We start from the raw sequence: 24,018 nt of genomic DNA, 5'->3' as shown, positions 1-24,018 counted from the left end.
CTGCACGTCAGCATGAGGTTCAAGGGTGGGTCTGGAGCTAAAAGCCCAGGGCAGTGCACTCCTGCAGAGCTCCTGGGGAAACGGGTCCGGCTCCTGCCAGCCAAACCTTGCAGCAGGGAATCCCCCAAAATTTGGGACGTGGCTCTGAGTGCTCTGCCCGGGGCAAGGACTGCACGGGGTCTGTCCAGGTGGGTGAAGCCTCTTGGGAGCCTCATCCTGTGCCCCTGAAGGGACATAAACACCCCCTGGCTGAGTCACACCTGGGAACAGCACAGCTCAGCCCAAGGAGCTGCACTAGTGCACGAGTTATTATGGACTTGTGCAGCTTTCCATCAGGCCTAGCACAAGAAACAGTCCCAGTTTTAAATCAATCATCTCTGCCATTTGCCCCCCCCCACACAAGAACTTTAATTTGGATATTCTTCCCAAAGCATCTGTAGATCTTTGGAAGAAACCATCTGAGAAGTGCACACTCCTAATTTGTTGTTGTTGTTGTTGTTAATGGTGGTGCTCTAATGCATTAAAAAAAAAAACAACACAAAACAAAAAACTTTACAACTTCCTTACATGACAGTGATAAAAGGTTCGTTTTAAATAATCAAGAAAGAAATCATTTCCATTAGATAAAGCAGTCAATAGCATCAGGAATGCGGCTGCAATTACTTGTTGCACTTCACAATGAAATCCTTGTAGTATAATAACCACAAGATGATGAAACACATTTTGTCTCCATTTCACATGACTGACCCCAATTTTGCCAAGGACATCCGAACACATTTAACATACTGAAATCTTCCATTAGGATAATGAAAATACACGTTATTGAATTCTGTATTTGCTTCATAGTGCTACAAATAGCAAATTCAATCTTTCTTACTTTTGGTAGCGACTACACCTGCATAATTGTTCACATTTCTCAGAGGGTGAAATAAGCTACAAAATGAAGAAAGATGTTGACCCCACAATCCATTATGCAGCACTTAGGTGATTTTATTTGCTGTATGTGTTTAGTAAAAGGATTGTGTATAACTTAGCAAGCTACAAAAGATATCCAACTCCCCTCCACAGGCTGCACTAAACCAGCTCAACTCTGATGAGCAGTTAACAAGAGGTGCTGAGTGCTCCCTGGGAAGGCAGCAATTGCCAGTGCTCATAGCCATGGGGTAAAATTCAGCTTTGCTTCCATGTACAAATATCTTGCTTTAAAATTATTGTGTCATGGCCAAGCCCAGCATGGAAACACGTGGTCAGACTTTTGCTATCCCTTTTTAAGAGGGGAAATTTCAGCCACAGAAAACTCCTATCAAAGTCAGCTACAGCTTTTATCTGTTCAGTACAGATGACACCTACCTTCTCTTTGCTCCCAGGTTTATCTCTGCTTGCATACAACAACTTGCTGTACATCAAGACATTTTCATCTCTTTTCTTATCCATGGATCTCAAATCACTGAAATTGAAGCCTCACAGCTGAGATGCCCAAGGCAATACTGAGAATTGATTTATATCAGACAAAACCAAAAATCCAGTCCTTTAGACTTCTGGTTAAATACAGTAAAGATTTAGACTTCAGATTTAGACTACCAGATGTAATAAATACTTCTGCCTCTTTTTAAAGCCAGTGGCTCATTATTTTCTTTTCATTAGCTTCAAGCTTCACTGCAATGCTAGGGCTGTGAGCTATGCTTGCGAGGTCTCAAATGTTTCATTTGGCTTCTCTTTTGGTGGTTGGCACTCAGACCTCAGGAGGAATGGAGTAAAAGAGCCAGTCATCACCCCACTCCTCTCCAGGAGCAATGCTCCAGGTGTAGTCACTTCTTATTCAAAAATAAGGATCCAGTCATGGATCACAGCTTTCGTCAGTTGAGCTCTGTTCAGTGTAATCTGCTGAGACATTTACAGGTTATATATTCCACAGTCATTGCTCAAAACAATGTAGTAAGTCTGGACAGCAGTGAAATTTGGATCATTAACATCAGCTTCCCTCAACCAAAGAATTCCCCAGTCCCCATGTCTCCCCATCATAATTTCAGAACCTCAAACAATGGTTCCCATTGCTCTGTGAATATGAGGGATTTAATCTCAGACAATTTTAAAGTCTTCTTCACACACATACAGCTCCAGTGTTGAAAATGACAACACAACTCAACAGGGAAGACATTCCACACTCTGACTGCAATCCCAGAACCTTTCTGCTGTACCTGGCTGAAAGACAGGTATGAAGTGACAATGAAATTCACAGGCCAAAGAGGAAATCTGAGTCTCCAAAATTCCAGAAGCATATTCTGTAAATTGTTGTCCCAGGTCTGCAAAGTAACCAGGAAGGAGAGATGTTCAAAGATGCTGCAGTCTCAGGACTCGAGGCACCTCCACTCCAGCCCAACCTCCCCCAGACCAGCTGAGAGGTCATTCTGAGTAAGCACCAAGAATGCACAAGGACCTACAAGGTCCACTGGGGTCAATAGTGACCAGTAAGGCCACAGGACCATCAGTGTGCACGAAAGTGCCACCAGCCATGCTTTTCCTGTGACAGCTGGAGGCACAGCTTGCTAACAACACTGAGAATTTGGTGTACTCCTGTGGCAAAGGGTTCTAGATGCTGTTCTTCTTCAGTCACTTTTTCTGCACAGAACAATAGAAATGGTGGAGAGGACAACAATGTCCTGCTAATGACTTGCAGCCTCTCCAAGAGATCACAGCCTTCTGTGCCGTTTATCCGCACCGCATGACTTTGGCCTTGTGCAACCACATGGCTCTACACCAGCATCAGGGAGGCACTGGAAAACACGAGCTTCCTCTCAGAGTCTAATGTTTCACAGTTATCACAGACAAATGTGCAACTGCAAACATCTAAGCATAGAGCATTGGAGACCTTCGAAAGCAAATTGCCTTCATCTGGGCTTCTGCATGTTTTGAATCCCATGATCTGATGTCTAACTGTTACTGCTGTAACAGTCTGCAGTATCTATTAAAACTTGCAGACTCTGGTTTTCTGGCTTCTATCAGAATGCCAAATTTACTTCCATCTACTTCATCTGAAAGAAGCTGAGTTACAACACTGGTGCATTTGAAGAAGATGCTCTCAAGACAAAAACCTGTTCCATAAAACACAGAATTTGAGCTGTGACTGAAATGCTGGCTGAATTTCTAAATCCATTCAAGTTAAATGGAATGGTTAAAGAATAATTTCCACTAAGGAAATTCAAGTTAGAATGGTTCTTTAGCAGTCATTTTGACTGACAAAGGATGGATTCTCTATGCCATTACACTGCTTTTACTCCAGTGAAGTTCTATCTATTTCAGTGTTTACTAATTCCAGTTCAAGGGAGATGATCAAAATTAGAGTCAATTGAGCCTGATATAAAGAAGTTCTCAGATTTCTCCACTCCATTAACATCAATTTCTGCACTCCATTAACAGCAGCTTTATTCTGGTGTAACTGCATTGATTTCAAAAGAGTTACACCACCCTGATGTCAGTATTAAAGAAACAGACAATCAGACTCTATTTCTTTTAGTTTTATTATTCTGAAAAATATTACTTCCTTCAGACCACTAGTACAAAAGAAACACAAAGATATGCTTGTAAAATGCAGGAGCTGAACAATCTAGCAGATAAGAACTGCATGAAGGTTCTGACCCAAAGCCCACTGAAGTCAGTGACTTTTACATCAGACCCTTTGCCCCCTCTTTAACCAAAGTTAACACACCCAGCACCAAGGATGCTGCAGTCCTGCCCTGCAGTGCTAAATGGACTGACCTTTGAACCCCAGCTGCTGAAAATAATTGCACTGAGCCACATCAGCTACTTCTACTGTAGGCCATTTTACAGTAAGCCAGCAGTTCCCATGTAAATTGGATTCCAAGACCAGGAGCTCCACAGCACAAGGCTCTGAGGTTTGCTGTGTGCCTGTGCACACTCCTGTAGACACATAAATACCAACTCCAGGTATCACAGAGGATGATCTGCTCTATTAACTTCCAGTCACTGAGAATTATATGTACTGAGATCAAACAAAGAATGTGTGCATTGACTTCAATATGCTTTAAATCAGGCCTAAAATAAAGAGATTGGTAGGACTGAAGTACAATAGCCTCTTAAATATTTCAAAAGCTACAGTTTAGCAGAATGAAAATGTGCCATAGCAGTGCTGTTCCTAGAAGACACGCACACCAGTCTATGAACATGGCTGTGAATAAACAGCTGACAGTCTCTACATTTACTCTGAAGCAACTGCTTAAATAAAAAAAAATTGTCTGTGACATAAATAATCCAGTAGGTTAAATTCCCAGAAGTGTCAGCTTTTGTATTATTGATGTCTAATATTTTAAAATAAAATCAAGTACGATTAATCTTCTTGTATTACTATAACGAGTGGAAAGAAATCACTGGCAGAATGCATTAGTGGTTATCAAAAACAATCAACTGCATTTTCCACATTCAACCAAAATGAGTGGATGATACTAGAAGAAAGATTAAATGGAAAACTGATCATAGGATATGGAAGCCTCTCTCTGTTTTTAATGGAAATACATATGAAAATATCATTACAACTGTGCTGCTAAGTATGCAATATTGAGGTTGCTGAACCAAAATAAATTGGTATTGAAATGCCTGACAAAAAGGTAATAACCTTGAAATGGGTTTGATGGTTCACTTTGAGCTCTAGTTCTACCAATTCTTTAAAAAGATAATAATCTAACAGAATACTGTGATACCACCCATTCCCATTGGTTCTAATGTGTAAATCCCTGGCCCTTCAGTGCTTATCAGGGTGTAGAGGGCTCACATAATGAAAATAAACCCCTATGACAATCACCAGGGAAAGGTTTTCAATCAAATTCTGCCACACAACTAAAACAGTGCTTTGTTTCTGAGGTCAGTTTATGTTTTTCAGAGAGTCTGACTTTGCAAAGCTTTACCTATGCCAGCTTAATTCACAGCTACACAGAAATGCAAAGCAGAGTATACACTACAGATTAATTATGTACAAAAGTTACCAGCTCTGGGTATGGAAGTACAGGTCTGTCAAGACTGTACAAAATACCCACCCCAAAAAAGTATTATCCTTTCCCAGGAGAAAGAAGAAAATGTTTAAATAAAAATAAATGCTTAATTCATGTGGAAATTAAAAATCCATGGAATTAGATTCAGCAGTATTATATCAGGAATGCAAAAGTTGTGTTTCAGTATTGATTAATGCCAGCAAGGCTTGAATTTGCTTGTAATTTACAATCACTTCCTTCAACAAATATCTTCATTTAGTATTATTATGAGTTTGGCATGACAAGATTATTACAGATCATTCTCTATCAGGAAGAATCACCGAGAAACCCACCATTTATTTGGAAATACTGCAACAGACATGATTGGGTGAGAAGGTATAAACATGGTTTATGTACAGAGTGCTGTACATTACTCAAGTGCACTCGTGTCCCATGCAGATTAGGACAATTATTAGTTCTGCTCTGGTGGTGCTCACAATATGCTGCAGCCAAACACATGGAAGGTGTAGTCCCTCCTGTGTGGAGATTCCAGCTGGAACTGCTGCTCCAGTACAGGGCAGTGCTGAAAGCAGGAGAGCCCCAGCAGGGCAGGGAGGGCAGGCAGCAGCACAGAGGCAGCCAGCTCTGCAAACAGCCAGGCTCTCAGGGACGGCTCTAAGGGCTCTGTTCGCACGCACTGAGGGATTAAAATCAGATGGCCAAAGCAGTCACCATCCCCTAGACCATCTCCTCCATCCCCTGATGGCAGCTGTCCTCCCAGCACAGCCGAGACAAGGACACAGCTCATGAAGCAGCTTCTGGAGTGCTCAGCTTTTCAGCTTGGAGTATTTTGTCTCCAATTTGAGTTTAACTTAATGTGCTTTAGCAGCCCTTCCTTCACCTGCCTTGCAGAGGAGTCATCTCCATCACAGGGGCAGGACAGAGAGCCTGAGGGCCACAACCTCTTCAGCTGGTTCTGCCTTTAATTTGTCACAGCTTGCAAGGCAGGGAGCTGAGGCAGGACCTAAGCCATGAGGCTGGATTTCAACAGAGCACTTAGGACCAGTGAAGTCTGCAGAACAAGTGGTGATTAAAGACAAGCAGGTGCCTAAATGCTCAGCCAGACTGAAATAATTTAACCTGCACCAAGACTCTAGACTTGCCTGGACAGCTCAGTTGGCAAAATCCATCCATGGGATGAACGGGTGCCTGCCCCAGCCTGTACTGACATTGACTTGGGTAGTTTTAGATTCTTATGTAGAACTGTTGTTCTGAATGAAAAGCTTTAACAACCAATATCACAAAGCACACACATTTCCACTAAACAGACCAGGACTGTAAATGCAACATAAAACAGAAGAGAACACACAGTTTTTCCAGCCTTTATAATTCACACTGAATTTCCAAAGTGCAGATCATAGCAGACACTGAAACATTTTGTCATTCTGAAAGAAGTCCAGGCAAGCACCACATGCTGTGAAAAATTATCTTATGGGAGTTGTTTCGATAAAAACAAATGGCCAATCCTAAAGATTAATGCTTCATACGATGTATTCAGGTTATTAATCCCACCTTCTTCTTTCCACCAGCCTCTGTAGTGAGTGTTCTCTGGAAAACTGCACGGAGCCAGATGGCTAACTATTGGAAATCTATACTAAAAAGATTAATGTTACCCCATGACAGGGATCAGTCATTTGTAGAGATTTCCTAATACAAACGGTGCCATTTGTTTATTCAGACTGGGTGGATGAGCCATACTCTGAGGAGAGCCTAATTAATTCTCAAAGATTTTCAAAACATTGGGGCCCAGCTGCTGAGCTGCAGTTCCACATTTGAAGGGAAATTACAGAGGTATTCAAGTACCACCAACATCCAGGCACGCAGGTAAGAGTGGCTGCTCTTCAGGTGCCTCTGAGCTCTTCATTCCAACACAGTCTGGGGAAAGAGTCTGCTCTCCTGGACCAGTTAAATATTTGCAAGTGGCCACTAGAAAGACTCCAGTGCCAGGCACAGATTAAGTACTGCAGTGCTGGGTGCCATCATGGCCGCAGTCTGAACACCCACCTACCCCATCAGTCTCAACACCGCCTACTCAAAGGCACAGGAACAAATTCCAGCTACCTTCACATGGTTCATTTGTGTGTAAATAAACTTACTGCAAGGGAGATGGCCAAGAAAGAAACAGGTACGCATTACACAAAGATATCAAAGTGTGAACAGTACTTACTAATTTCACAGTAGCCCTTCTTCCAGATGCATAAAAGAACCAATATGTGCAAGGCCACTGCTATTTCCAAACCACTCAGATTAAACCCCCTGCATTCAGGGGAGCAGTGAAGCACATGCTTTAAAGTGAAGCACACACTTAAATCCCATTGACTTCAGTTATACATGTGTGCTTACATGCTCTCCTGAATAAAACAGATGTAAGCATGTGTTTAAACTTGAACCTCTGCTTTGTTGAGATGAGACTGTGAAGAGGAGAGTGAAATTTAAACTGATGCAAGAAATGCTTTTATCTCCAGGCAACAAGGCCTTTCCATCAGCAGAGAACAGAGCCAGGCTTTTTTAGTGAAAAAATCTACATACAAGTGCATTTGTTTTCCTTCAAAGGGACATAAAGAGTGAAAAAAAGCAAAGGAAAACCATTAAAATGGAGTGCTTTTACACAAACTATCCAAATGCTCAGTTCATCAGTTGGAGAACACCGACAGTGTTGAGGCTGAGGCCAGGCCAGATGTTGAGTCACAAACAGCTGTTGCAGTTGAAGCCATTGCAAGCTCCCCACTGGTTGTTATTGCTCCCCCATGGAAGTTACCAGTGTGCCCTGCAGCCAGCAGAAGGGATCTGTTCATGCACCTTCCTCTACCACCAGCAAAATCAACCACGTCAGCTTAAAAGAGCAAAATGAACTCGAGCTGTGATTAAATCTGTTCAGTGTTGGGTGGGGAAGGAGGTGCAGGAGCACTCCCAGTACTGGCAAGAGATTTCAGTGAGAGCAACTGCAGCTGACATGGCCTCAAGATTCACATGCATGCTCCATACTTTGCAGTGGTATATCAGGATTTTTTTCAAAAAGTAGCACCTGACGAAGAAAACACATCCAAAAAAATGGCATGTCTCAAGAATTACAACCATTTGAATCATTCTATTTGGTGTAAAGAAAGGTCAAGTGTAATGGGCTAGGCTAAAAAACAAATTGAAGGGCCCATGAAAACATCAGTTTTGTTGTACATAAACTTCTTGAGTAAAACAAGCAAAACCCCCCCAAATAAGTACATTTTTTTTAGAAAAGCATTTCCCTAGAAAGCTACACAGAAAAATATGATTTGTGAAGTATGCCACACATCTAGGGCTTGTCTTGCTACCCTGGGGCAGCCTGGCACAGCTGATGCACCCAGTGGAGTTGCTGGGAACTGGTAACTCTGCTACCAGACCTGGGCAGTCTTTCCTTTGAATTCTGAGCCTTTGCACATCCACAACCACACTGATGACTATGGACAGAAACTGTGAACTGGCTTTTGATTTACAAGATCATGTAGTTATTTACACATAATATTTTGCATTATATTCTTTTCTCTCCAACAGTTTTGTTTTGTTGGTTTTTTTTTTGTTTGTTTGTTTTTTTTTAATCACAAATTTCACAGTTAACTTCTCTTATGAGCTTTTTGAGACAAGGACTGTTGATATATAGAAACTAACAATAGGATCTGAGATTCTGCCACACTACCAAAACCAAAATAATTCTGGCACTACACAGAAATTTTAGCCCAAATGTTTTACACCTCCTTCCAAAATTGCATCCCCTTTGGTCCTGTATAACTTATTCCATATGTGTCCATTCATGATGCAGGAAAGTATTTTCTCCCAATGTATATGCAATAGCTCCATGAACAAAGTAGGATTAACTACACTTAATTCAAGTCACCTTAATCTGTAGAAGTGAGAGCTTTAAAAACAGTATTTATTAAGAAAGTGAATTTCTAAATAATATCCTTCTTGGTGGTATAAATATCCAACATGGACTTAATCAAGAGCACATCTTGGAGGAAATATTAAAGCAGCATATGATTTGATACCAATGGAAAAAAAAAAAGCAATCAAAGCAGAGCATGGCAATAAATTAATAGAAAAAGTTATCTACCCAAACCAGACTAAAAGTAATTTTGTAAGTCAGCAGTAAAAAGTTGAATAAACACTAATTTAATCTATTTTAGATGCAGCAGTCAACAGATGAAATATTTTACTGCTTTCTAGCTATGTGAACACAGTCAACTGACACAATAATTGAAAAGAAGGGAGAAACAGAGACCCCGTGGAAGCAAAGCACAGGAGCACGGGGGAGACACAGCCCTCCTGTGCCAGGGAAGCTGTTTGTCAAAGCAAAGCTGCAAAACAGAGTTTTGATGCAATGACCTGCAGATAATGGTTGTGACCTATTTCTACCATCCTGCCTTTCCACGTGCTTTTAGGCAGCTCAATCATCCCTTTATAGGGAACAAGCATTTCCCCTTCCTCTGGGGTATGCGGAGAAAGGGAACAATTAGTTCCTCCAAAGGGTTATCCTGTATCATAAGCAACAAATTGCCTGGTACTGTGCAATGAGAGAGAAATAGATGAGAGAAACACAACAGGTTGCCAGTGGAATTTCTTGGGACTGCCACTTCTCAAAGCCCTGTATTGCAATTGTTCCCTTACATATTCATCACCAGCACCAGGCAGAGGCGCCTGGAGAGGACCTGGAGAAGTTTTAGGAAACCAGGGTACCAACAGCAAACGACTGCTATGATTTATTTCCTAGCTGACATTATTTATGCAAGTGAACATGTGACAGCCTGAGTACTCACAGCTCTCCCCCATGCTGCCTCAAGTTCTCTTTATCTTTCCAAACAAGCTGCAGCAAACCCACCTTCCGCTGAACATCCCAGGTGATATTTTCAAGAAATAATAAAGAGGCTTTAGTTATTATCACTCCAGGCATTTGTACTGAAGATAGGCAAGGAAAAGGACTTTATAACTGAGCTCAGAAATGAATGAAGAGCAAATTCAAAGCAGTTTAATGACACTCAGACAATGATAGCAAAGCAGACGAAAGAAAAAAGAAACACCAGGAACTGAACTGCAAAGATGAAAGCAAGAAGCAATCAATGGCTAATGATGATACAAGCAACAAAATTAAACCTAAGCTTTGACTCTGAAAGGCACCTAAGCAAGTGAGCTCCTAAGCCTAAAGCCAGGCACAAACTTGATACAACAGTCAGCAGGTTAACTCAACAACAAGCCCTCCTCAAATCTTCCTTTTAAATAAATGAATGTAGATATTAGAACATGGTTTTCTAGTTAAATACAACAAAATTTCTACTGAGTCAATGAGAACAAAGTTGTTTGAACTGATGAAGTGCTCTCTAAGAAAATATGGTGCTCAGAGGGCTGTCAAGTGGCCTCTTGCTATGAATTCATAATGATGTCAACCTTTTATTTACTGTTTCTATAACACAGGCAATTTAAGTAAGCAAGATGTACTTAGCAAACTAAAACCATATAAATATCTGCAAACTGCTGGGAAACACTGGGCAAATGAAGGGCACTGGGGATGAATGAGGAAGGTTATTAAGAAACAGAGGGAGAATCACAAGAAAGTGTGCTCTTTTGCTTTCTCAGGGTCAAGGAGTTGATCTACCACAGAATAAAATGCAGTGTCACACCAGCTGTCATTGCATTAATACATCACAGAGCCAAGGAAGACGTTCTGCTCTCACTGTCGTTTGCAGGCCTTTTTTTCCTTTTTAATTTTTTTTTTTTAAACAACATTAAATTTGCATTAGCTTGGATGGGGAAAATGATGGCATATAAAGGGAGAGAGGGCTGAATTAATATTCATAAGCAACATACTGAAAGAATGGAGAAGGGGTGATTTCAGGAAGCTTGGAATGGGAGAGACAGACATTAGTCCTAGAGACCTCCTACATCAAACACTGCTCCCAAGCAAGAACTACTGTGCCTCTTCCCCATCCACATGAAATATTGCCTGCTCTGAACAGCTTTTGGATTCCCCACTCCAGGGCACTCCAGGGAGGAAACTGTTTTGGCTGAAGTTGGGCAGGAGCAGGTGGCACTCACCAGCTGTAAGTAATTTTGCTCTTGTTGGCACCACAGCAGTTCTTGGACTTCACACAGTCCATGTTCAGTGGGGAAGGGGGAGTGGGGAGGGAGCAAACAAGTCCTCAGTGGTGTTTAACAGCATCCCAGGCTCCAGGCTGCCTCTTCCAAGCTGGCAACTGGAAGCAGGCAGCAGAGGACACGGAGGTGGCTGCAGGGATGTGCCAGCTCGGGGTCAGGTTTGCTGAGAGAGCCTGTCAGCCTGGCACAGTGGAACAGCCCTGGAGCCAGATGTTAATGCTGCACAGGAGGCAGGAAGGGAGGAGAGGAGCAGGGCTCACCACCAGGTGTGAGTGATCTCTCTGCAGATGGACTGTCACCACTGTCACCATCTCACATCCCCTCTCCAGCATCCGTGCTGCCAATTCTCCTACCTCTGCATGTGCCCACCTACAGAAACAGGAGCTGCACGTGGAAAATTTCTGGGCTACTGCTGCTGTGCCAAGGTACAATAGTACAAATACTTCAATTGTTAGATTTAATGTTGTATTACATCAAAGAAAAGAAACAGAACCTGGATACCGTAAGTGTGGCAAAGCCATCAAACTGTTTGTCTAGAATCAGTTACTTCCATCTTCAGAAGCCACACAAGAAAACAAAAGTTAAGCATGGAAGCAAGTCAAGAGACAGCAGCTCTCTTGCCTTCTCTATTCCACACCACAACAGAGGGAATGTGGACTTGCATGACCATCCCTACTGGAGTATTTGTTTTTACTTGCTTGAAAAACCCCTCTCTTTTCTTTCAGCTGTGCACCATGAAACCCCTTAGACCTGGAGTCAGAAATGATTCCTTGAAACTGCAGCACATTCCTCTTGCATTCATTGATCTAACCCAGACCAGCACTTGGTTTGAAAGGCCCGTTGCATTTTCAAATGGCACAAGTGTCACCATGTGCTGTGCTGATGCCACTCCAAACACAAAATTCACTCTCTGAACCAGCCTGGCAGATGCACTCACGACTTTTTTTCCCACCAACTCACCTTTCATCACCATCCCCGACAGACAAGTCCTCCTTGGCAAAGATTAACGATTTGCTAATGAAGTTATCTCCTGATCTCTTCTTTTACCCCAGTTCTGCCATTTAACAACCTCTTTTCAGCTGCTAAGGTGGAACAATTAGTCCATGCTATCAGTATTAGGAGGTTCTATTACAGTAATAGCTAGAAATCTGCTTGCCCAGTACTCCACCAACACAGATGGGCACGGTGTGATGAACAGCAGTGTTACACAGGCCACAGAATGAAATGAGCAGCTAAAACTTTCAGAATAAATTCACACAGAAACTATTCCCTTTTCATTAACAGTCAACTGATTTTTACAGGTTTTTTCTATAAATTATTTCACAGTGATGCTACACAATATGGCCAAGTCCACTGATATTATAAGCCAACCTTGAGACTGTCCCAGAAGCACAGGCAGGGATGCAGGGATGCAGGGATGCAGGGATGCAGGGATGCAGGGGTGCAGGATGCAGGGATGCAGGATGCAGGGATGCAGGATGCAGGGATGCAGGGATGCAGGGATGCAGGGGTGCAGGATGCAGGGATGCAGGATGCAGGGATGCAGGATGCAGGGATGCAGGGATGCAGGATGCAGGGATGCAGGATGCAGGGATGCAGGATGCAGGGATGCAGGGATGTGCTGGCACAGCCCAGCAGAGGCAGGCAGCAGTGCCCCAGCAATGCCAGAGCAGGGCTGGGAGTGCAGGAGTCAGAGCTCTGCTCATCTCAGCCTCAAACCACCCTATGGCTGGGCTGAGCAGGGCTGTGGCATCCACACCCCTCTGTGAGAGGGAGAGTTCACAAAATCAGCAGACATGAAATTTCAGGAGGTGAATATAAGCTACTTCAGCTGAATGCACATTAACCCTCAGGTGAAGCGAAGATGAAAATATTTGCCCTGATTTTTTTTTTTTAACAGATTTACCATTGCTAAAGGAAAGTCCATCAAAAACCTTGACTTCCTAATGGTCTGAGAACAGCAAGAACCTAATAATCATTTTCTTATGGACAAAATACTCCCAAATATTTCTAATGAACCATTACAGCATGCATTGCAAATATACAAGCCTTCATTTAATTACTTCCACTGAAACAAACACACAAATCTTCCAGCTCAGTGCTGCCACACACACAGACTCTGAGCACCAAGCCCTCAGCAACCTTCCTCTGATGGACATTTTTTTTCCAGGAAATGACACAGAGACATAGGTAAAAGGTGATTTAGATAGACTGCTGTGTCACAAATTGTCAGGATCTGATTTAAAGACCTTGCCTTTGTCAAGAAAGACAGTTGGGTGTCTGCTTTAAAGAAGTACTGGGAATATTTTCATCAAAGGTTTGAATTGAAAAACAGTGGGAGGTAAATATCTGAGATGTTGCCAAGAAAGACCGCTATATCCGTGCAATTACCATTAACAGGGGACAGCAGTGGTTCAATGAAGTAATTCAATCTGGTGTCCTACATTTTATCAGACAGCAATTCTGAGTTCTGACATAAAAGGCTGAGAAAGGGGATTGGACTCTTTTCTCTGAAATTCAGCCTTAATTCTTGCAATCAGGAGATGTGTTCTCTGCTTCAGGTACAAGCCTACTAACCTTCCAAGGGACTCAAAAGAATAACCCAATATTCACCTTCAAAAGAAAAACAACCTAATATTCACCTTAACACCACTAATTTGCATAGGAACAAGTCATACTTTGGGCAAGTTTCAGAGCTGAGTGCCTGCAGGGTTACAGCAGTATTTTCCTCCTAACTTAACTCTCTCAGAATTTCCTTACTCGTGAATATTGCAAGAAGACCCGTTTTTTGTTTTTTTTTTTTAATAAACAATATGATGTAGTCTAAATTAATAAATGTATTCTTACAAAATTTAGGAGACAGAGACACTGTATTTCTCAGAAAATGTCAAAACGAAAAGCTTCTGGAAACTGCCATCAGAATAACACCATCACATGGCTTCTTCTCATCATCCATCCATACTGCACACTCCTGGTTCCTCAGAGGCTTTTCCATTATCTTTCTCCACAGTAATCCTATCAGTCAGTCCAATGACTGCAGTGATGCTTTCCAAGGTCACCAAGTCTGCAGAGCAGCCCTGCATTTCTCCTCTGCAAGGCAGCCCAGGCTGGCACAGGGCTCCCACGCCGGGCTCAGGATGAGCTTCACTCCCTCTCCACACAGGGCCCACCCAAAGAGGCAGCACAAACCCCCTTTCCAGGGAAATCACCACAGTTTAACCTTTCACTTTCTACCTTCACCTCTCCCTTTCTACCATAACCCCTTTCCCCACAAGAGCTTGCTGATCTATAAATTCTCGTGTTACACCTTGCAGAGATCTTGAAAGGTACTCCTGCTAATGGCACATAGTTGAAAATGTTAATTTATATTTTACTAAGCAAAATCTCACCACAAACAATAATGCCATGAGATAATTTGCAACAGGTCGCTGTTCCCACTCGGCTACAAATTCCACCAAGTTCCAAAACATCACAAACAAGAGCAAACTTGTGTCAAGGTCAGCCCCTTCACAGATGGCACAAAGCCAGGACTCACTGCAGCATTCCAGTGAGGGACTGCACACCCCTTTCCTTTCCATGAAAGCATGCAGAACATCTTCTAAAGACTCGACACTCTTTCCTCCAAAATATTAAACATACAATGCAGGCAATGCTGCTGAGCATTCTCTTGCAATGATACAAAACTGAGACCCTCAGAAGATGGAGGCTCTGTACATGACAGCTTAACTGCTTGCTTTCAAACTAATTTGCAGTACGATGACCTGAAATGAGTTTAAAAGCACCATAATGCATGTTTAGCAATAAGTGAAGCAATCTTTTATTATTCAGGTTCACATCTGCAATTTGTGTCACGTGTTACAGGAAAAGAGGGGAAACACAAAAAAAAGAATCCTTTTGCTTTGCAGGAGTTGATGAGCAAAACATGAGCCAGTAAAATGGGGCATTTGAGACCAAACAGACTGACAATCTTAAGTCTTTCTACTACTTATAAAAATCTTATACTGTCCAGAAGAAGAAATTATTAAATTAAACACTTGCCTATAAATGATTATGTTTTGATTTTTCTACATTGATTTTTGCTGGAAAAAAATCATTAAGCAAGTTCACTTGAAATACCACAAAAATATGAAACAAGAATGCCTCCAGGGTTTAAACTGTAAATGAAGTTATCAACCTGCCACTTTCAATACTTCCCCTTTTGACTGGTTAGAGAAGAGGTACACCCTTCTGGCAAATAATGGAGAGGTTCATATCACCCCTCCAAATACATAAACCCTCTTATTTCCTTCCTTTTCCCCTTCTTTTGTTTTAATGACATTTCTATTCAATGACACTTGTAATCCTTGGGGAAAAGGTGGCTCCAACAAGGTAAGTGGGGAACCATGCCCAGAAGCAGGAGGAAAAGGGATCAACAAGCTGGAAGCACTTGCTAAAGAAAGGCAAAAGCAGTAAATGTAACACCATTCCAGAAAACAAAGAAAAAATAAAATAATAAAAAAGCAACAACAACAACAAAACCATAGGAAAGGCACAGAAGTACAAAACTGAGGCAAAGCCACTGGAGAAAGCACTCAGTTCTGAGAACTCCAGCAGGAGTGGGCTTGGGCAAGGAGAGGGAAGGTCCAGGTCAGCATTCTGCTCAATCCTGAGTGACAACTCCTTGGGGATATCACCTGAATCATTAAAGTATCTGGGGACTGTCCTAAGGAAATTACTATAAAGTTATTGAAGAAATTTAACTGTTCAGACAGAGGGTGAAAATCTGTGTTTCAGCAATGAGGGGACAAACCAGAGAGACCTGAAGTTCTGAATTCTGGTCTCAATTCTGTTTGGTTGGGTATGAAAGTGCTGTGGTGCCCTGCTCTCCTTTTGTAAGATTTGGACAGCACAGTTTAACACACACAGTCCTGAGAAAAATATGGATTCCTGTCTTAAATTCAAAGCACGTTATTCAAAAAGCATGTGCATGCATAAGGGCAGGATTCTACAGTGTCTGAGGAAATACCATCCTGTAAAAAGTAACTCCAATCTCCACCCTCTCTGTTCAAAATTATCTAAGGAGAGATCTATCCTGACCAAATTCCAGCCCAGTTCATTTATTCTGCTCGCCTAATCTTTCCCCAAATACTGGGTTTTATAATATGTGATATACATAGTTTTATCCTCCAAAAAGTGTTGTTTTGCTCCAAGTACTCTTATTGTGATGAGCAGGATGCTGGAAATGCAGCTGCCCTTGTTCTTCTTCTTCTTCTTGCTTTGCTGGTCATGTTGCTAGCAAACTCTTTAATGAGTCTCAGTTCTCCATAGGAACAGCACTATGGTTTATAAATGCTAAAATTAATAGACCTGGGGTAGACTTCATTACACACAATGCATTTAGCTGGCAATGGTGATGCCTCCCTTACAGCAGCAGTTAGAATAAACTGCATTTTTAATGGCTGCTGGAAAACAGAAGACAACACCTAAAAGATTTTAGATGAAGAAACACCAGGTTTCCTGGTCTCAGTGCACCACACCAAACCTACTCCACTGAGGGCTGCAAACACTAATGAGTAATTACAGCCCACAGAGAGATTTCTACTGGGGATCTTGTCCACTTTGCTCGAATCTGAATTTACTATCAGAAGATTCATAACCTCTGTTGTCAGCTTCACTTCTGCAAAGAATGGGCACATAGAGAATTTAAAGTGAAGTTGAAATGGATTTCAATATACCCTTCACAATAATAGTTGGTAAAGCTAATTACAGTGAGAAAATTGGAGATCATTCATTACCCTACTAAGCAAATTAGGATTCGTTAACAATGATTTATAGTGCCAAAGAAAGGATAACAAGGATTCTCTTTCCAACTCTATTCACAGGGGATATGACAGTTTATGGTGTGGTGCCATCCCAACAGACACTATGCAGTGCCTCTGTGGACCTCAGAGTATTTCAGATGGACACACATCTTTACATCAGCAAACTACATTTAAATGTTTGGCTTCTAAAGTCAAGTTCTAAAATTAACTAAGCAGCTTAACCTACTTGCAAAAACAGTTTTTTATTTACCAACACCACTGTGCACATGATGTGGAGTAAAGGACTACATCCCTTCTGCAGCTTTAGCAGGTTGGATTTATTGAACCCCTTCCAAATGATTCTTTTAATCTGACCTGTTCTCTCCTATGGAACCTGGTGGGTCCAACTGCACTTCACTGGAGTGGAGTCTCTTCACACCCTCTCTCACCCAGGATCACCAGCATCACAAACCCAACCACCTCAAGGAACAAAGCTCATCTCCTCAGGATCACTGCCAAAACATATGGACCAGGCAACAAAGGAAAATCTACTCTTTGAAGGGATCTCTGAGAGCAGACGATGTGCTGGTGTAACTAATTCCACATTTCTTCTGTCTTGGGTGAAAATCACTCCCAATGCACAGAGAAATAGCTGGCCTTATCTAGGCCAAATACTGGTTTTCCATCATATCCATACTAAACACCACTGGCGCTCCATTTATTCTCCCTGGGATGGGTTTTTAGAGGTCTGAGTAATGTAATGCAACATTGCACAACCCAGTTTCCCAGTGGCATGCTGGAACTGCACAAACATCTGCTGAACCCAACCCACTCAGGGCCAAATTGGATAGCACAGCTGATTAGCCAGAGCCTTGGGGAATCAGCTCACAATTTATGTTTGTCTGAGTCACCAGCCCATGTGCAAAGCACAGTGTTTAGGGTTTTAGTTTTGTTTTGTTTTTTAAGGTGGAGCAAGAGTACTGTTTGGAAAAGAAGGGTCACAGGAGTCTTTTCCCTTTCTACTCAGTTCTGAAAACTTCACAAACTCTCTCTGTATTTGAAGGAAAAGAAAATAACAGAAACCTGCAATCAAAAAAAAAAAAAAACAACAAACCCCCCCCCCAAACAACAACAAAAAAACCAAAACAAAACAAAAAATAAACCTCCCCCCCAAAGAAAAATAACCCCAAAAAAAGCATTAAAAGAGGAACAGAAAATGCTCAGAAACTGGAAGAAAAACTCAAGAAGCAGATAAAAACAGAAATGGAAATAAAAGGACCTGACAATCTTGGGAATTGGGGTTGTCTAGAAGCAAAATACTCAGTTATTTAAGTTTTGTGTTCTGCTCTGTTTTCTGTTGCAAACCAATGAACCACCATCTACTTTAACAGGAATTTGGCTGGGCGCAAGATACACAAATGAGCAAAAACCATTCTTCAAAGCTAGGAAAGAGAAAAAGCTTTACTGTTCTACAAGTTCCAATTCTCTTCTAAAACATCTCAACCTTCTGAAATCTCAAGACAGCTGGACAACATTAAAAACTCCTACAATTCAAATAACTTTCCTTTTAAAGTCAAAGACACGGTGATTTTTTCTAAAATTCTAACTACTTTCCAATTATCTGATCTGACATTTTGATGAGATGCAATTCTACCTTATAATCTGTCTTTGATGACAGACAATGACAATTTGCAATGCAAAAAATATCAAAGATAACGAGGAGATCTTCCAGGAAGTATTAAGTTATGATTTCTTAGGGTGCATCAATATTAACAGCATGCTTAAATTTTTTTTTCATATGCACTGATCATAGACTGGACTGATCCCATAGGAAACAGTAAAGTCAGGCCAGCACAAAAGGCTTCCAAGGGAATTCGAATGATTTTTATCTCCTCTTTTCTGACTTTTGGTTTAGTAATATGCAAAAAGAATGGGGAAGTGTCTTCTCTGTCAAGGAGCACCAAGACAGGTGAAACAGACTCAAACAAAATTGTCTTTTAAACAGAATCTAGAGAACATACCAGCACCTGTGAAAGGAGCAGAAGAGAGCTGCTCCCAGCTGAAACCCAAACCTGAAGGTGTGTTTAGAGCTCCTCCACACCTCTGCCCCATCCCTTCTCCTTCAGTGGTCCCATTTTGCTGAAGGCAGCTCATTACAAAGTTTGATTAATCAAGAGCAGCTCTATCACCCCAGCTGGGTGTGGGTTAGGCTGAAATCACTTGATGGAGATTCCCAGCTCTCTCCATTGCCAAAGCAGGCTGTGGAATGCTTTCCTTTCCCTATTGCTTTTCCAGGAGCACTTACATAGAGGCAACAAGAACAGAAGAATTCAGTCTCCAGCTTTGCCATTCAGAAATGGATCTACTTACAGTATAAAATCAGGTAGGATTCCAGCCTTCACCACTACTACTGAAGTTGCATAATGAATTACTAGGATGGAGCTACCATAGAGATATTAGAGGAATGACTTTGTGTTAGGGGGAAGTGTCAGCTTTATAAATGTTTCCTTAAGCACTTAATGATCTCCAGAGACTCTATAACAGAGTAACGGGATCTAAAAGGCATTTTAGCTTTGCTGTAGCATGAAGAGCATCCACAAACATTGCAGACACACGACACATCACCCCCTCAAACCTGAGTGCTTGGCACAACTAAGGTCCTCAAAGGGCAATCCAAGCTGGACATGGATTATCTCTATGTTAGGCAACATGGCCTAAACACATGAAGATTCCATTAATACTTGATTTAAACTTGACTTAAACAGCAAACTTGTGCTACTTAATCCATACCTCAGTGTTCATTCCTTTCTGAGTGAAACCTGCTTCCCTCTTCAGTAGATGTCCATCAGTGCATTTTCACCTACCTGGTTCTTCTGTTCCCTCTGGTGAGCTGCAGTACAGAATATTTCATAGTCCAATGTTCAACACACACCAAATCTTCTCTGAGAGTCAAAGCTTTATTATTATCTATTAAACCAGAAATTATTTTTACTGTATTTGAGACCAATGACCCCTGTTTTGATGTCCTGGGTTAACACCAAACACAAAAACTATCAGTCTTTTCTAGTTAAAGGCTTTGGAAAAAAGAAGTCAATTCAAGTGCATATTCCTTTGCACATTGATAATGCAATAATTACATTGATCAGAAACACATGCTAATTGGATCATTCTGGGGTATTTTTCTCATTGTCTGGTACTGCAAAACACATCTGGGTTTTATTTGTCCCATGTAAGTTAATAAGAGTATGGGCTTTTTTAAAACAACAAGCAAGATAATCCTAAAAACAATTTTCCAAAGTGAAAAGGGAGGAAAAAAAACCCTTCATGTTTCATCCAAGACTGTGTAAGTGTAAAAACAACTTTAAGATAGAAACTGAAGGATGTTTTCTACCTACTTGGCTATGAGTGAGGAAAGAAAATAAAGAAAGTTAAAAGAGTCTTAATACTATGACTATAGAAAAGAAACAGCTCAGTTAAATTTATATTAATGGCACAAACAAGGGATATCTCCCCCACCTACACAGACCCAAATTGGAATGATTTAAGGTGCCAATCCATTGACCCTGGAAGATGTCAGGCTTCTTGTTACTAAATCCTTTGCTCAGGAGAGCTGGAAACTTTCAAGCTTCTCGTTGGAGCATAGGGGATGCTGACACCTTCCAGATTTTCACTTTAGTGGACCAACCCACAGACAGTATGGTACAAGGAACAGCAGATGGCTTCTCTTCTGTTACTTCTGCTGCCTAGAGAGGAAGCTGAGCACCGCTCTCAAACCCTGCATATTCAGCTCTTGCTGCAAGGAGAACAACCTTATTTACCCATGGCAAAGCCCACCAGCCCATAATATACCTGTCCCATTCCAGAACATGTCTGTAGACCTCTGTATGATTGGAATTTTCCCAGACAAAGGAAAGCAATTAATTCTGAACTATGCGAAGACATTCAAGGTTTAGTTTTAATTCTAAGTAAAGGTTGAGCCATTTGATATCATTTTTCCTTTCATCCCCTCCCTCTTAAAAATACATATGACACAAACCAGGGCAAGTGATGAAAAAGGAAACCAGCTTGTTTTTCTGTTTCACAACTTACCTTACACTGATCTGGGCCTTGATATAATTAGAACAGCTACCACAAAAATGTTTCACTTGAGGATGCTCTTTCCATACCTCACCACCAGCAGTGTGAATGTTCTGTTTGAGCAAAGTCCAACATAAATCCAGCAGGACACAGCATTTCTCCAGGTATTAAGCAATTTTTGTGAGACCACACGTACACAATTCAATCCCGTAACTTTCTTACAAGATCACAGACCTCTATGACAAAAGGCTAAATTCACCATGAACTAATAGAAGAAAATTACTCCCTGGGAATGTGACAAGAGTGCAAACAAGTTTTTCCATCATGTAATTGAATACCACAGAGTTTACTTTTCCCCAGAGTTCAATGAGAAGATACAAGCAGGCTTTGATTATACTGATAACTTCACAGAGCAGTGCTGTGGGACAAGGCTTGCTGCATTTTACCCACCTGGTTTTGGACATACACAATGCTCTGGTTCTCCTACAGTTATTACAACGGCAGATGTGCTTGGAGAATACAGCATAAGTTACAAAAGAAACAGGATATGAGCAATTTAAATATAAATCTTGGAAGAAAATAAGCAGTATATTGGATTGACTGGAAAACATTTTTTTACTCCCAAACTTATCTGTGCAAGTAAAAGGTATATTGATGAATGTGCGAATGAACAGAAACGTATGAATATAGACTGCTAAATCAATACAGGTGCATGCAAATAAATCACAACCCCAAAAAAAACCTGATCAATTTTCAAGCCAGCTGGAGCCTGGTCTGCTCCTCAGGACATAAAATGTAAACCTGGCATAAATAAAATTTCTGTGTTTTCCGAGAGTGTTCATGAGTCACGGGCTTTTAAACAACAGGTAGAAATCACTGTGCCACGTTCTCTGGGCTGTGGTATACACAGGAGATGAGGCAAGACACTGTAATGGGCTCTTTAAAATCTGTGAACCAACAAGAACTGGGGCAAGGGGGAATCAAGATCCAATCATCTCCCATTAGAGAGCTGGTGAGACCACGGCTCACTTTATTTGCTGTAATTGTGTAAATTAAGTGCTTTTAAAATGTATGTGGTAATTAATACGACACCCGATTAGTTCAAGAAAACACGAACCACCGTGTTGGAAAAATTACTTGCAGTGCATTTGCGGAGGAAGAAGTAGAAGAGCGCACTGAGCTCTTGGGCAGAGTGGGGTTGGGGGATATCCCTGTGTCCATGCACTTTGTGGAAGGCATTCGCTGCCCAGGAGACAGTGTGAAAGTGCAGATACACTTACAAAGTAGCCTGTTCCCAAGCTGGAAGGAGCTGAGCTCTGCAATAAAACACAAAGACAAAGTGGGAAGTCAGTGATGGTTTTTAACACGTTCCAATCCACACAGCTCATTACCAGCCCTTTCCAAGCTTTTCATCACCACATCACAGCACCAGCGTCCTGCCCCTTGTCATCCGCTACTGAAACAAACACGCTGTTGCTTAATTTTTCCCTTTACATCTCTCAACGACTCGGAGATGGTAACGTGCTATTTACTGAATTCCAAGCTTCTGCGGTGGACGTAATTGCCAATTTATTTGACAGGCAGCTGGGTAATGAATTAATGATGGCATTTCGCCCTGCACTGAGACTAAACAGACACTCATCAAGCAGCCTCCCTGACACGCTGACATTCAATGCCCTGGACTCCAGCTCCTCAGCTCCACGGCCACAAAGGGGCAGGCGGGAGGGGGAGAAAGGCGAAAAAAGTAGACTGACTTCAAAACAAAAAGCCCGGTGGGTTTGGATGACTTTTTCAGCGTATGACCTGTTTGCCAATTTATTCCCGAAAGGCCCTGGTAAGTACACACATAGTGCTTTTCTAAAATGAGACATTTTGTAAACATAATTAGTAGTCTGAAATGTAAAGAATGCGTGGGCACAGAGAAGCTGCTTTAGTCCATGTAGCATTTTCTGGAGAATGCAGTCACTACAATTTCCCATTTGGATGTCCACACCGTTTGGCAAACCAAGGACGTAGAAAAAACAAGAACAACAAAAGCAAACAGCAAATATCTACAATGTGAAATAGATTTCAAAACTCAAACCTATAAAAATAATTAAGACTAATATTACTATCATGGAAAATAATCAATTTGTTTAAATGCTTAAAAAAAAAAGCATCATGAAATTCAGTTTAAGTGGGACACGATCACAACCTCTGTATTCACAGGAATTAAGGAGATAAAGGGTTTTGTTTCATTAGTTTTTCATCTAAGCAACGGGGATTACACAGCAGGTTCTCTCGGAGACATGGGGGAGCCCGAAACATCCCGGTGCTAATCCAGGTCAGGCTGCTCCATTGGAGGGGGAGCGCTGCCAGCTCCATGGACACAGCAGCAGAAGGCACAGAACCATTCTGCGGTGAGCACGGGCTGCCCACACATCCAGCGTGTCACTGCTGCACCCGGTTCCCACCTCCGCTCCTCAGCACAGCCTGCCTCTCGCTGGTGACACAGCTCCACGACAACCACAACTGCACAGGGGCCCAGCTGCCCCAGCTGCCCAAACCACTGGGAAGACACAGAATTTTTGTCGCTTCATCCCTGTTCTGAGACAGGGGCCCAAGCTGCAGATCTGCAGTGCACAGCTCTGGCCATCAGCAGGCAAGGGAGCCGCACACAAAAATAAAGCCATTCCCAAGTCCTCCTGTCCCCACTCCTGGTGCTCCCTGGGCCACCATCGCCCACAGGAGCGCCCTGGTCCCAGGGATGGTGTCCCTGGCAGCAGCTGTCCCTGGGAGTGAGCATCCTGCTGGACTGCCACAGCCCTGCCCATGGCCCAGCCCAGCTGCTGCTCCCAGCCCTCCATGGGCATAGGCTCTGCTTTGGAGAAGCCAAAAAGATGTTTGCTTTTTATACATTTTTCATATATTCATAACTCTGTAGACTACTACTATATAGTTATGAAGCTCCTTAACTAACTCTAATCCTTCTGTCCTTTCTCTCTGATTTTAGAACAATA

The 24,018-nt window shown here is 41.9% G+C and overlaps 1 protein-coding gene across 2 annotated transcripts in view; it reads right to left on the bottom strand.

Moving 5' to 3' along the window:
* The window catches only part of AUTS2 (activator of transcription and developmental regulator AUTS2), a 774,806-nt gene that overhangs the window by 389,109 nt on the left and 361,679 nt on the right, over positions 1-24,018 (bottom strand). For both annotated transcript variants that reach the window (XM_062507061.1, XM_062507062.1), the window contains exon 4: positions 22,300-22,335. In XM_062507061.1, the coding sequence (XP_062363045.1) occupies positions 22,300-22,335 (36 nt within the window). The remainder of the gene's footprint in view (positions 1-22,299; positions 22,336-24,018) is intronic.

Source organism: Cinclus cinclus, chromosome 22, assembly GCF_963662255.1.
Source record: "Cinclus cinclus chromosome 22, bCinCin1.1, whole genome shotgun sequence".
Classification (NCBI taxonomy): domain Eukaryota; kingdom Metazoa; phylum Chordata; class Aves; order Passeriformes; family Cinclidae; genus Cinclus; species Cinclus cinclus.
Note: the sequence above shows the minus strand (reverse complement) of the source record. Positions and strands in the feature narration are given on the sequence as shown.